General features: G+C 38.0%; 2 protein-coding genes across 3 annotated transcripts in view; one reads left to right on the top strand and one right to left on the bottom strand.

Moving 5' to 3' along the window:
• Nucleotides 1-2,668: 2,668 nt before the first annotated feature.
• Nucleotides 2,669-4,631, bottom strand: LOC124795220 (isopentenyl-diphosphate Delta-isomerase 1). Its single transcript, XM_047259139.1, has 2 exons — nucleotides 4,424-4,631; nucleotides 2,669-3,975 (listed from the first exon to the last, which is right to left on the bottom strand). The coding sequence occupies exon 2, from the start codon at nucleotides 3,970-3,972 to the stop codon at nucleotides 3,241-3,243; it is 732 nt and encodes a 243-aa protein (XP_047115095.1). The 5' UTR covers nucleotides 3,973-3,975; nucleotides 4,424-4,631; the 3' UTR covers nucleotides 2,669-3,240.
• A 366-nt stretch (nucleotides 4,632-4,997) lies between these two features.
• The window catches only part of LOC124794764 (ras-related protein Rab-8A), a 57,010-nt gene continuing 46,963 nt past the window's right edge, over nucleotides 4,998-15,044 (top strand). The window contains exons 1-3 of one of the 2 annotated variants that reach the window (XM_047258383.1): nucleotides 4,998-5,211; nucleotides 5,801-5,861; nucleotides 6,318-6,522. In XM_047258383.1, the coding sequence (XP_047114339.1) occupies nucleotides 5,088-5,211; nucleotides 5,801-5,861; nucleotides 6,318-6,522 (390 nt within the window). In that variant the 5' untranslated portion in view covers nucleotides 4,998-5,087. The remainder of the gene's footprint in view (nucleotides 5,212-5,800; nucleotides 5,862-6,317; nucleotides 6,523-15,044) is intronic. The other variant, XM_047258384.1, reaches the window with a different exon arrangement.

Genomic DNA, 15,044 nt, shown 5'->3' with positions numbered 1-15,044 from the left:
CAGACATATGTCCAAGCCGACCCTCGTGGTTTTGTACAGCACAGTTCAGTGCGGCCAGTGTGGACACTGCTTTACGTTCAACAAAGCGACGGAATGACAAACTGCTCTCTGCATAATGACTACTGCAGTGCCACACATTGGTACACCGCCTGAGTTGGTAGCAGTTGCGAAACGGCACAGAAACTTTTGAATAATCTCAAACATTATCCGATCTGAATATCACAAACGACAAAACAAGATGTGTCATGGGATAGGCAAATAACCATCCAAGGGGGAGGTTGTGAGGGTACAATCTGACCTTTCTGCGTGCAACCCTTATCTTTAAAACCACACAGATGCTGCTTTTATCAGTTTCCTCACTATTACTTTACTTCGAATATAAAGCAATGTACAAGAATAATGTTTATCTGTATGCGTACCACCAAACATATTTTCACACTATGATAATTGTTTCAGTGGTACAAAGAAAATATTCCTTCATGTGGCTTCGACTATACATCAGTCTCTCCATCACGATTATGGCACTGCCAAGCGGAAGCATTGATTCAAGAATGCAAGAATGATTTCAGGTGACAATAAGATTCAGTGTATAATATCTATTAACAATGGTATAGTAAAAAAAAAAGCCAAATTTTGCTTATTCAGTGAGCAGAGATGAGTCAGTGACTGATTTGTGGAAAGAAAAGCTGTTAACAGATACATTGATTTGTTGCCTCTCTGTGTGCCAGTCATTGGTGGGTTGCATATGTCTTACAGACTTATGGAAACATGAAGAAAAGGCCAGCTTCTTGCATCCACACACATGGCCCATTTTCATGTGTTTCCTGCCATAACAGACACTGGTGTTATCAGAAGACGTGACATTCTAAATAATATGGATTCAGTGAAATCATCTGGGATGACATACTTTTCCCCTGCATCAGTTCTGTTGAACTTTGACAATTTAATTGGAGACTTGTGAAACAAGATGTAACTGCTCTGTATTGTCTTTTCATTCTGACTACACTATAAATGGCCTGCCCGGTTAGCCGTGCGGTCTAATTCCCTGCTCTCTGGGCAGGAAGGAATGCTGGTCCCCGGCACAAATCTGCCCGGCAGATTAGTGTTGAGGTCCGGTGTACCGGCCAGGCTGGATGGCTTTTAAGGTGGCTTTCCAGCTCCCTCAATGAATACAGGCTGGTTCCCCTTATTTCGCCTCAGTTATACTATGTTGGTGACTGCTGCTCATACACTGTCTCCATGTACGCATACACCATAATTACTCTACCATGCAAACATTGGGGTTACATTCGTCTCTTGTGAGACATTTCCAGGGGGGAGGAGGGGTCCACTGGGGCCGAACCGCGCAATAACCCTGGGTTTGGTGCGGGGCAGCAATGGGGCAAGTGGACTGCTGTAGCCTGTTGTGGGGTTGCGTACCACTGTGGGGACGAAGCCTCCCCATTGTTTCTAGATCCCCAGTTCAATACAATACACTATAAATGGTTCATGATGCCACTGGAACTACATTTTTGTACAACGTTACTTATGAATTGTATTTTTTATAATTTGTGCAGTACCTTCTGCATTTTGATAGTATACTGATGCTGACAATATTTTTGGGCATGATGCCTTTGGTGTACCATCTTGATATTTAACGTTTATATTATCACAAAAACAAACTGGTTTTTTAAAAATCTAGGTCAAAGGTTAAGGTCAATGACCTTAAGTGTGAAAATTCTTAGAAACTTGTCATGTTGCAAAACGAAGTACAGCTTTTCTCATTAGCTTTCCAATGATACAAGTTTCACTGGGGTACCTGGTTTAGAACCAGAATTACAGTCATTTTGTTGAGACAGGTGCATGTAAACTGCACAATTTCCAAACTTTACAGACCTGTAACTTTCTTCATGGTGTACATACACATATACCTCGCAAATTGTTAGTTTTCCATTTTTATCTGGGTCACTGGATGCACCAAAATTGAAAGAAATCTACAACAGTATGTTAGAAAATCTTTCTGCATTGAATTTGCATGCAATTATCTACATGTTACATCACACACACACACCTTAAATTGCCATCTTAATTTTGATAAGTAATAATTCACTTCCTCTAACACATTCAGTAATATTGTTAAATCATGTCAACATGAGAAATTATGTGCATTAAAGTCCTATGAGGGTGAGATGGCACTTAAGTTCTTATACACACACTATGTTAGATAACTTAGTGAAAATACTGCCAGTAATGAGCAACACTGTCACTGCCAAGCTCAGAGGGGTGGTTGCTCACATCTTATTGCACATGCACACAATACTGCCTGTGCTGATTATTTGTGTCATATCCCTCTGTACACAATCTATGCAGTATTTCGAAACAGATTTTATTGATATTTTTCAGTCGCTGTTCACAATTTCAGTCATTACATGTAACTTAGTTTCCTTTTTGTCTAAATTTTGACCCCCCCCCCCCCCAACAATTCATCTCCAGCTAAGCAAAGTCCCTTATCCCCGATACACTTACGTGTAAAACTTGAGCCTTACAGCAGAACTATCCGAGCTAACATGGTGACTAAAAAAGCTAGATCTTGTTATGGTCTTTCTCCACCTTCCTTTGAGGTGCAGTCAGCTTTTGTAATAAAATATTCCAACTTGTTAACTAATTTTCTGATACGAAAGTAAGAAAATTGATATCAGTTCTTTATTACTTGGGGTCATATACATCAAACTTCTGTATAAATAATTATGCAGGTAAGAAATTTAGCTGTCACAGTTTTGTACGTTATGCGAAATAAATGACATTCTATTATTTAAATGTACTTGGAATACATATTACATGAGAATTTTCAAAAAAAGTGTAAAGAAACATAATAAACCACAATCTAAAAATGTAAAAAAAAAGGTTAGGTAAAAATATACAAAATAACAAAAGGCTGCCTATGGTATAAAGTCTCAAACATCACAGTCTTAAAAATGCAACTATGTTGAGATTCAGTGTCAATACTGGTTCAATAACATTGAAACCAAGATATTCAACTACTCACTGAAGCATCCCAAGAAGGCTGTTGCATCTGCGTGGGGGGAATCAGCTTATGAGGGTGGGATAACAGTACAGGTATTTTTGACATACATACGCATTACGGAATGTGTAACATGTCTCTGATACTCTATTTCTTGGAATCTTAGGGTGTGAAAATAGTTTTACATCCATTGAAAAACTGAACATGAGTAACTTATTAAACATTAGTGAGAACATATCTCAACAAAAGCTATGAATTGTTGTATGATCCTGGAATTGCTTGAGCTGATTCAGATTGTCCCACCACAGACGCAAGTACTTGTCAGCTATCAGATGAAACCATGGAGTCAAAGGTGTCACTGAAGACTTCATGAATTCATCGAATTTTTCTCTGGCAACATAGCTTATTTCACTTACTTCTTCTGGATTGGGATTAACATCAACATCTTTGTGTAGGATTAAGATATAATCTATCTCATGTTCTCCCCATATGCCAGTATCTGCCTTGTAATGTATCCTTGTCAAATAATGCAAATCGTCCAGTGTGGCCTGTTCTGGGGGAATCCCTAACTCTTGATTTAATCGCCGCTGAGCTGCACGTCTTACTCCAATGGCCCCATCTTCTTCGCGTTCTCCAGGAATGTTATGTAATGGATGACTGCAACATGCATTTGTTAGGCAGTTTGGGAATGTTATTTTATGGGAAGAACGCTTCTGGAGCAATAATTCCTTATTCGAATTGAAGATAAATACACTAAATGCACGATGTAGTAGTAAGTTTCCATCTTTCCCTACAAGGTGACAATCACGTTTTGTTGCACTGCCAACCATCCTGTCACTGTTGTCTACTAAGATACATTTATCTTCTAATGCTCTTTCCTGTACATGGTTTAAATGTCTTAAATGTACTGCGGTTGAGTACCGTCTGTTGCATACTTTAGCAGCTGTGTGGAATAATTTTAACGTATTCATGGCCTGAAAAAGAGAGAAATGGTGTGTTAAAATATATCACGAAGTAATATGCTACCTCAACTTAATAAAAATGACATGACATGACACGTAGCTTATATGCAGCACAGATAAGACTTCTACGATGTAACTCTTAAAAGTGTGTAAATTTAATATCGTTCTTTGATGTTCCTACCCCGTCCCCTGATTGACAGTTTTTGGGTGTAAGCTTTTCATTAACAATAAGCTTCGCTGGAGTAACGACAATATATTTCATTTATGGTACCTAACAGCCTACTGGTCTGCAACATCAACGAATGATTTATGCTCTCTTAACTTTATACGATTATTGTCAGTCATCATAGACAAGACACGCATTTACACATAATTAAAATGAGTTCACCGGTAAGTCAACGTAATACGATATAAGTTGTGGAAAAGTTAAAAGCCGGTTAGAAACGAGGTAATCACTTACTTTTTGCTAAAGCGGAGAGTAGCGAGTTGAACAATGCTTAAAAACACTTCATTTAAAAACAATAACACAATTTTTCTCTAGTCGAACGTTGTCAAAAGCTGCAACACACTACACACTTCGAACGCTAGTACTCTTAACTCTAACGCTCTTCCGTCGGCTCTTTCCCTTGCCGTAAGTTAACGCTTTGGTATTGGCACCTGTCAGTTCAAAGATCCTCTGGTTGACACATGCAAAGATCATATGCCATCCAGAAAGTGATGGGACAGCAAAAAAAAAGAAACATCAGTAGTCGAAAGAATTCTGATAATAAACCACATTTCTAGATGTAATTTCACTGTTATTCCACAAACAAAAAATAATTAACTATTCTCTCGAAATCGGAGACAAACGAGTATTCTAATTTCTCATAAATAATAGTTTAATTTTACTCTCATGAACTTAAATAATTCGGAGCACTTATGCTGCATTCATTTCCAGTAAGTTTCAATGGGAGGTCATAAAAGGAAGAACACTCGATGCCTTAAAACAATTTTGAGTTGTTAAATGTCTCTGACGTTTGCTATGTCATATGTTACAAGCAGACACTGCATAGCTGATTCAACACTCAGTGACTTATAGGAGGCCATGACAGGTTGTTTTAACAGGGCATCAAAATACGTGAACAATGGCAAAGACCTACGATTACTTGTTTAAATTACTTTTGATAGGTGATTCTGGTGTAGGTAAAACGTGTGTGTTATTTAGATTTTCTGAGGATGCTTTTAACACAACTTTTATATCTACAATAGGTAAGCTATCGTCCTTTTGCAGATGAATACATAGGGTCCAATTGAATAGTAATGTATGAAAGAGACAGGTTTGTGCAGTCTTGAACAAACACTCTTGATACTGTGACGTACTGTTGCGTTCACTGCATTTTATTCGTCTGTTAAAGCATATTTGGATGTTTAGTGTAGGTTATGGTTTGTTTTTTTGACCTTACGAGTAGAATATGTCAAGACGTTGACAGTTGTAATGGAAAAAAGATAAAGAGGGCAGCGTTATGATCTTAGTGTATATTTTATTTCTATATTGATATTTCATATACCAGTTTGTGTTATTCGCGGTGCAATTGTTTTCAGTGAATGTGTAAGATTTAGAATTCAGCAGAAGAAATAATTTTACTGGAAAGCTTCGTACCGCTGCGTTACTAATTTTACGTGTATTAAGTGGTAGTGCAAATATAAATCTGTTGCAGTTTCCTCCACGGTTTGGGTCGTCATTTAGTTGATAACGTCATATGTTAAAATTAACTCAAAAAGTGTCTTTTTTTTCAGTAACAGGCGTGATGTGCTGAAGAGATAGTGTGTTCTTATCCGTTGTTTTTATTGTTGACAGGTATAGATTTCAAAATACGGACCATAGAATTAGACGGAAAGAAGATAAAATTACAAATATGGTAAGTTTTGAAAGTAAGGGCATAATGATACTTCAATTTGACCTGTTCTACATAGTATAACACCTACCTCAATAGCTTATTTGATTTAATATGACAAAATTAATCATACATTTTCTGATATTCATTAACTGTAGTTTGAGAGAGATTGGCAGGGAAGCAGTTAATGGTAGATGTGTTTATGAACAGTTCATTGAGGCTGTACACAAATCGTGCTCTGAAGTATGCACAGTAACAGAAATTAACTCAACACAATTGTGACAATTGCTGTTTGCTCACACACAGACATCTAGTTACTGTGTGTGAATTCCTAGCAAATTTTAGGAGTGATGACTTCCTTTTAGGTTCACCATGTGCAATGCATCCCTGTAACAACTGTCACTGACTGCTTAACATTTTTATTTACAACAAAAAAACTTATTTGCATTGACCATAAATTTTATAAAATTTTTTTCTCAGGGATACTGCTGGTCAGGAAAGATTCCGCACAATTACCACAGCTTATTACAGAGGGGCAATGGGTATTATGCTTGTATATGATATTACAAATGAGAAGAGTTTTGAGAATATAAAAAACTGGATTAGAAACATTGAAGAAAATGCATCAGCTGATGTAGAGAAAATGTTGCTAGGGAATAAATGTGAATTAACTGAGAAGAGGCAGGTGAGTAAATTCAGCCAGGTTGCTCAGATTCAGTTTACTTACATATTTTTAAATACTATGGTGACATAATCTGGTAGTTAGAGGACTCAAGTCTGTTGGAAATGTTTTATAGATTGTAGTGTAGAAGCTTATATTAGCACAGGTAATAACTTGGTATGGTACATTTATTGATAAAATTATTATTGGATTTTTTTATTTACACATTAAGTTCCGTAGGACCAATTTGAGGAGCAAATCTCAAAGGTCATGGAACATGTCAGTACATGAAATTACAACATAAAAGTAAAATAGATAAAAATGTTTATGAACCCGAAAAAAGTCCATAAGTTTAAGTAAATGCAATCAACAATATAATAAGAACCAGCTTAATTTTTCAAGGAACTCCTCGACAGAATAGGAGTGACCTATGAGGAAACTCTTCAGTTTAGATTTGAAAGCGCATGGATTACTGCTAAGATTTTTGAATTAAAGTGGTAGCTTATTGAAAATTGATGTAGCAGTATACTGCAAACCTCTTCCTGTGCAATAGTTAAGGAAGTCCGATCCAAATGCGGGTTTGATTTGTGCTGACTATTAACTGAGTGAGAGCTGCTTATTCTTGGGACTAAGCTAATCTTGTTAACAAGAAATAACAGTAAGGAATGAACCGGTCTCGACAAGGTGTTTGTGAACTTACACCACTTATTGCACAAACCGCCAGTTTTTGAGCAAAAATATCCTTTTAGAATGGGAAGAGTTACCCCAAAATATAATACCATACGACATAAGCGAAAGAAAATATGCAAAGTAGACTAATTTTTGTGTCGTATGATCACTCACTTCAGATACCGCTCGAATAGTAAAATGGCAGTATTAAGTCTTTGAACAAGAGCCTGAATGTGGGCTTTCCATGACAGCTTACTATGTATCTGAACACCTAGAAATTTGAACTGTTCAGTTTCATTAATCATATGCTCATTTTGTGAAATTAAAACATAAGGTTTTGTTGAATTGTGTCTTAGGAACTGTAAAAACTAAGTGTTACTGTGATTTAGCGTTAATTTTCTACAAGCCATGAACTTGGGTCATGTACTGCACTATTTGAAACCGAGCCAATGTTGCACACAATATCCTTTGAAATAACATTGCTGTTGGTTGTATTGAGACCATTTAGTCAACTGAAATGTTGCCTTCCCCAATCTCTCTATTAGCATATGCTAAATATTTTATGATGTGGACTGTAGTTATTACTTAAATTTAAGATGTTGAAAAATTTGTCACCAGAATGAAGTTTTCATTCTGCAGTAGTGTGTGCTCTGATATGAAATTTCCTGGTAGATTAAAACTGTGTGCCAGACCAAGACTGTAACTCGGTCTGACACACAGTTTTAATCTGCCAGAAAGTTTAAATTTAAGTCGCACTTTATTCACAGTGGGAAATGACTTTGAATATGGATTAACACCAGAGTTCTACGAATATTGGGCATTCTGATTGTAATTAGTTTACCCACTTAAGTTTTATACCTTGCTTGACCAGAGATTACCGTGATCAGAGATTGCGGATTAACTCGTCAGTAATAAGAGTCTTTCTTATGGAAGGGAATGGCCTAAATGAATTTTTTCAGAATTTTTGTTTGCTGTTAAACGATTCACTGTACTTACAGAAGTGTTATTTTAGCTCACTGGAAAAGTCACCTTCATAGTCTAATACAAATGAAATAAAACTTGTCTTAAATATGTAAAAGTAGTGATATAAGCTGGAAGAGTTGCGTAAGGTCTAGGAAATGCTCATCCACTGCCGTGATAGTTGACGTTGTAGTGGTATGTTATTTTTTTACCTCCTGTAGAGTCTGTCTACATCTAATCAGCGAATGATATGATGACAAAATATTGTGAAGACTCCGGGCTGCTGTTAAACATGGAAATACCAGAGTGGTGGTTAATTATTTCACAGACAGGTCATACTGAACATCTTTCACTTCTGGCAAGTCGTTCTTCATTTAGACTGAGCACAGCTTTGCATGACCTATACAGGCAGGCATGTCTCTTGGGCTTGACAGTACTGGTGAAGTATTGTATACACACTGATAAAAGTATTAAATATTTGATCAATGGTGCTTGCTGCTGGGATACAGCAGTCATTTTATATATAGTGTTATCTCTGACCAGTGATGGTTAAAGCAAACTGATTTTCACACTAGTGTTAGTGTGGAGGGTCCAAGAGTTCCCATAGCAGTCACTTGAAAGTGTTAGCTAATCTCTGGTCTGATCATGTATTGCTCAATGACCCATTTGCATGTGTGCTGCTAATAGTCCTCTGAGACACTTATTTCTGTAGATTGTCATTCACAGGGGGAGGAGTCATTCCCTGTCAAATCACTACACTTTTAACTTTAATTTTAACTCGCAATCTCAGATTTTGATGAAAATTGGCACTAAGCAAGCTTACATAGGCCTATAGATTAAGAGAAATGCCAATTTTATTAAAATCTGTTGACCCATTTTGAAAATGACAATGTGAAATTGTCAAAAATCACCAAAAAACACTACATTGTCATAATTTCAAATTGCTGTAGCAACTCTCATAATTGAGCTAAAATGGTAGGAGAGGTGTCATTTTGCAGCATTTTCCATGAATTTTCTTATAAGATTCAATATAGATAGAGATAAATTCATTTAAAAAATTTAAATTTTTAATTTCTCAAATTTTCAAAAAATTACTTTTAATGCTTAACGTCATTGTTAACACTTTCCCTAAGAACAGAAGTGGGGCTGTCAGAGGTTCACATCTTTATAAAGTTTCAAAAATTCACATTACACTAAAAAGAATGATATTTTTGTAAAATGTGTATATTCTAGAGCGGAGATACATAATGTATCAGTCAATAAATTAAAAATTTAAACAATTATTTGTTAATCCAGAGGATTCCTCAGAAAATGAATCTGTCATTGGGACAGTGTGTAATAGGTAACCTGAAAGGTAGTTTTTGTTAAAGTTGTAGAGAAAAAAAAGTAGTGCTAACTTGTTCTCCTGAATCTTGATGTATTATGAAGTTAATACATGAATTTAATGCTCCCAGCTACATGGTACACCAGAAATAAGGCTTTTGAAGGAAAGAGGTATATTAAAAAGTCCTTTTCAAAAGCCAGGAAAGAATTTGTCACAAGGAGTTGGGCAAACACTGTTCGATTATTTTTATGAAAATCACGTAATAGGCAGAGTAATGCCAGGGAAGAAAGACTGTAACTGTGAAGGGGAAGATTGAGATAGAACGGTAATATCTAAAAGACTTACTTTGTGCAATTTAAAAGGGGCATATAAAGGTCTCAAAGCTTAATTTCCAGCAATGAAGATCAGGTTTTCTAAATTTGCAGAACTTCGCCCAAAACACTAAATTTTAGCCGGTTAAAGTGGAACACACCTGAGATGTTTGCACTACACGTCAAAATGTCACAAATGATAGGTAATTCTAGGTGCTGTGTGATTCAGCACCATTCCATTGCATTATAGGAAACTGTAGTTCTTGTCTAGGATGTGACCCAATAAAAAGAACACTATAAAGTGCATTTGATGATAATGTGGTTGAAAATATCACTTTTCGACAGTGGGCTTCAGTAGACAGATGCAGCTTAGAAATAGTGCAGAAGACTTCATCTGAGTTCATTGAATTATTTTCTGAAAAACTGGCTACACTAATACTCAGATTTTCTAGCAAAGCAGGAAAGCTCTTTCATAAATGAAATGAAGGGAAACTTTAATAAGGGTGAATGTGTTGTGTGTGACTTCTGAGGATTACTTTTTGTGATCAAAGATGAGGCCCAGGGGAGAACAAAACGGAGCACATGAGTTATATAATAATTTCTGTCTACAGCATAAAACCATAGCTGTCTCCTGTTTGCAAAAAAGAATAAAAAGAATTTTGTACACTTATGCTTCCACAAAGATTATTTTGATATTGAAGCAGTAAAACATTTTTTGCCTCTGCTCATGGAAAAGCAGTTTGTGATAATGTCAGTGGCACTGTAAAGAGATTAGCAGCAAAAGCAAGTCTGCAGAGGAGGCTGTAGGACAATCAAATTCTTAAACAACAACAACAAGTGTTTGATTGGGTTGTTAAAAACATTACATCTGTATGTTTTGAATTTTCAACACAAGAGTACATTGAAACAGATTTCTGGAAGAGTGCTCTAGTCAGTCTGTTCCCATAAAAGGGACTTAGAAGTTACATGCTTTTGTACTGATTGCATAAAGTACATCATAAAATATTGGTAAGAACTTTTTCACACACATCAGAATCTACTGCTGAAACAGTTAACAAAATGTCCAGAAAGTCTGGCTGTGAAAGACATTCATGGCTATGTTACTGTTGTGTAAGGCAAGAAATGGTGGTTACCTTATATTTTAACAAAAGACAAAGATCTGGATGAAGTTTGTTGCTTTCCTTCACACAGCAGGCCCATCACTGTCTTATACATATCATATAAAACCAGATATTCTGTGGTTATCTGTAGATGATGATGATGATGATGATGATGATGATGATGATGATGATGATGATGACAGTCCTACTTTCATACTTACAAGGGAACCTCCCCATTGCACCCCTCTCAGATTTAGTTATGTTGGCACAGTGGATAGGCCTTGAAAAACTGAACACAGATCAATCAAGAAAACAAGAAGTTGTGTGGAACTATGAAAGAAATAAACATAATATACAAACAGAGCAGTTCATGCACAAGATAGGCAACTTAAAGGACAATGTGTGCTCAGGAGTGCCATGGTCCTGTGGTTAGCGTGAGCAGCTGCGGAACGAGAGGTCCTTGGTTCAAGTCTTCCCTCGAGTGAAAAGTTTACTTTCTTTATTTTTGCAAAGTTATGATCTGTCTGGTCGTTCATTGACGTCTCTGTTCACTATAATAAGTTTAGTGTCTGTATTTTGCGACCACACCGGAAAACCGTGCGATTAGTAGACGAAAGGGCGTGCCTCTCCAATGGGAACCAAAAACATTTGATCGCAAGGTCATAGGTCAACCGATTCCTCTACAGGAAAACATGTCTGATATATTCTATAGGACACTGGTGACGGCATGTGCGTCATGTGACAGGAATATGTTGTCAACCCACGTAACTTGTACACTTGGCAAATGGGTAAAAAGATTCTTCTGCCTTGCCCGATTTAGGTTTGTGGATGTGATAATCACTCCCAAAAAAGTGATGAAAACATAAGAGTTTGTCACATAAACTGCAACAGTTTCACAGTCGCTCAGTTTTCCCTGTGCTCTGTCAAAACGTGTTTTTAACGTTTTCAAATTTTTCCGTGTGTAGACCATCAAATTCTGCATATGTCCAAGCAAATCTAGACATCTCCTGGAATTTTGGAGAGCGAAGTTGATTATGTGTGAGTGCCTGAACTTTGATAATTGTCTGAAAATAAAAAATTGAATTTTTCCCTTGAGGGAAGACTTGAACCAAGGACCTCTCGTTCCGCAGCTACTCACACTAACCACGGGACCACGGCGCTCCTGAGCTCACACTGTCCTTGATGTTGCCTATCTTGCGCATGGACTACTCAGTTTGTATATTTTGCTTATTTTCTTTCACAGTTCCACACAACTTCTTCCTGTTTTCTCGATTGATCTGTGTTCAGTTTTTCAAGGCCTATCCACTGTGCCAACTTATAACTAAATCTGAGGGGGGTGCGATGGGGAGGTTCCCTTGTTAGGGAATTAGTTAATAATAATGTGAAGCACTAATATATATTAAAAAAAGATGTGTGTTTTGAGAAATTCAACGTTTATATTTTTATTTACATTTAAAAAATTAATCTAAAACCCGTGTTGTGTTATATACTGTAGTAAAGCTCATGGGAAATGCTGCAAAATGACCTCTCCCACCATTTTAGCTTAATTAGGAGAGTTGCCACACCAATTTTAAATTATGGTGGTATAGTTTTTTGTGATATTTGACAACTTTACATCACCTTATTTTCAAAATGAGTCAATGGATTTTAATAAAATTGGGTTTTTTCTTAATCTGTATGTTTGTTGCCTTTGTGCCAAGTACCATCAAAACCTGAAATGAGTAAAATTATTGTTGATTTAACATGGAATTACCCAGGGGTGTCCACCTTCATGTAGGCACACATTGTCCACCCGTACCATGCCTTTACAACTAAAAATCTTCACCAAACTACTGTGTTGCTTCTCCTATTTAATCCAACTCGTGGAATTGAATAATAACTATTATAATAAAAATGAGAAGACTAGAAAGATTAGCAGTACATCAACTTGGGCAATTCTTCAGACTTAAATGAGTATAATGACTGGTAACCATTGCAGTTCAGTCTCTTTAAATTATTATAATCATCATGTAACTCATCATTCTAAATGCACTCTCAAGGGCCTATCTTAACACCTGATTGTGTATACTTGCTGGTACAATTAACATCAGCCTTGTTGTATTTCTTTACATAGTATTCTGTTGTTGAAACAGATTTGTTTCGTTGTGAATTACATTCGCTTATAGTAAGTGCCCTGTGCAGCTCACCACCTGCAAAAATTCCAGCACATTCTACCACGTGTTTTGCAGCTCAGGCCATAGGTATTACAAAGGGTTTTCCTGGGCTTAGGGATTACTTCAGATGACACTCATTCAGCCTCAATGTGGCTGGTAGTATCATTCAGACCTATAAGCCAATAATGTGACCTAAAGGAAAAAAAAAAAATCATTTTACACTTACTTGCACTGATCTTAAACAGTTGTCCAATAAATGCTCCTGAATGTCAGTCGAGAATACTGCATTGCCACCCCCAACCCCCTCTCCTGGGGCCTCACAGTATTTTTGAGAGATTGTGTGTGGTGCACATGGGGCCCTGAGCTATTGCAGCCCGTTCTTGTTTCCCTGGCTGTTTTTCCTTCACCCTGTGCTCTCTCCCTATCCTCACTCCAACCCCGTTGCCCCCCTCCTTCCCCTCTCTCAATGTTCTGATGTATATCAACCTGGCTGTCCACCTGGTTCTCTGTATTGCTTGCAATTTTGTTCCTTCTGAGTGTTCTATCACCCATTTTGGCGTTTAGATCCCTGCATGAGATTTGACTTCTACTTCTAAATTTTCTGTTTATAGTGTGAGCTGTTTGGGGAATAACTCCCTCCCTAGCATCTATGATCTGATACCTCTCCCTTCCCCACTATAGCCACCTTTCACCCTGTTAGGTCACCAGCACGTGTAGCTAATCTGTGTGGTGGGGCTGTTAAGTACTCATCTGGCTGAGTCTCGTGATGACACAGATCACACTACTGATACCTGAGCTGTTCCCTCACCATGTTTGCCAAGGAGAAGTTGCTCGTCTTCTTAGGTCATTGGGACTCCTGGCAACAGCTGCTGTTGCCTGGCAGCCCTTGCTGTGGTTGGGTGGTGCCTATGGTGAGAGCCCCTGATCGAAGTGGGTGGTATCAAGGCAAATGCTTGCAAAACTGCAAAAATTTGCCCATTCTCAAATGGCCATCTCTTTGAGTGGTGAAAGATCATTGAATGCTGCTTCATATGACCGGCAACTTTTCCTTCCCTGGCTACACCATGGGAGGAGGACAGGATTGCCATCTTGGGATGAAACACTTTCCCTGCTACCTCATCTGTACTAAGATGTATGGGGAAACATTAATCACAGCAAAGGGTTGGGTTCTTTGGGGAAGAATACCAGACATAGAGGTCATCGGTCTCATCGGATTAGGGAAGGATGGGGAAGGAAGTCGGTCGTGCCCTTTCAAAGGAATCATTCCGGCATTTGCCTGGAGCGATTTAGGGAAACCTAAATCAGGATGGCCGGACGTAGGATTGAACCGTCGTCCTCCCGAATGCGAGTCCAGTGTCTAACAATCACAGCAAAGAAATTACTTTTTTGCAGAGAATATAGAGGATGAGTTTGGTGAAGTGGTGTCTCTTAGTAAGATGCGTTCGGGCTCCCTGTTGATCAAAGCTGTTTCTGGTACCTAATCTGCAGCTGTTCATACTTGTGATCATCTTGGCAATATCCCAGTGTCTATTGCTCCTCATCACTCTATGATCCAGGGAGTGATTTTTCATAGGGACCTCATCCTGCAAACTGATGAGGAACTCTAGGCTAATCTGGATCAACACAGCGTTCATTTTGTTAGATCGGTGCAGAAAGGTCAAAAAGACAACCACAGTGATACGGCACCTCAATTCTGGCTTTTGAGGGGGATATACTTCCAGAGAAGGTCAAGGTTACATGTTACAGATGTGACATGCTGTGTGTCCCACAACCCATGAGGTGCTTTTGATGCTTGTGTTTTGGGCCACCTCACAAGAGAAGAGAAGGTCCAAGAGTAAAAGTCCTTTGATCGCCTGTCTTACATTGAGGCTTGCCAAAAGTATGATACTCCATCCAGTGTCAGTATCTTCAACTTCTGCCTCAGTTACATTCTCCCCCCCCCCCCTCCCCCCACACACACACACCTCTTCCTTAGCCCAGTCCCATCCCCCTATCCCCATCCCCTTCCTCTCCTTGTGCCCTGCCCTCC

Source organism: Schistocerca piceifrons, chromosome 4, assembly GCF_021461385.2.
Source record: "Schistocerca piceifrons isolate TAMUIC-IGC-003096 chromosome 4, iqSchPice1.1, whole genome shotgun sequence".
In the NCBI taxonomy this organism is placed as follows: domain Eukaryota; kingdom Metazoa; phylum Arthropoda; class Insecta; order Orthoptera; family Acrididae; genus Schistocerca; species Schistocerca piceifrons.
Note: the sequence above shows the minus strand (reverse complement) of the source record. Positions and strands in the feature narration are given on the sequence as shown.

Bases quoted from the DNA above. Each gene is read 5' to 3' on its own strand.
- LOC124795220 (XM_047259139.1), bottom strand. From the start codon at position 3,972: ATGAATACGTTAAAATTATTCCACACAGCTGCTAAAGTATGCAACAGA.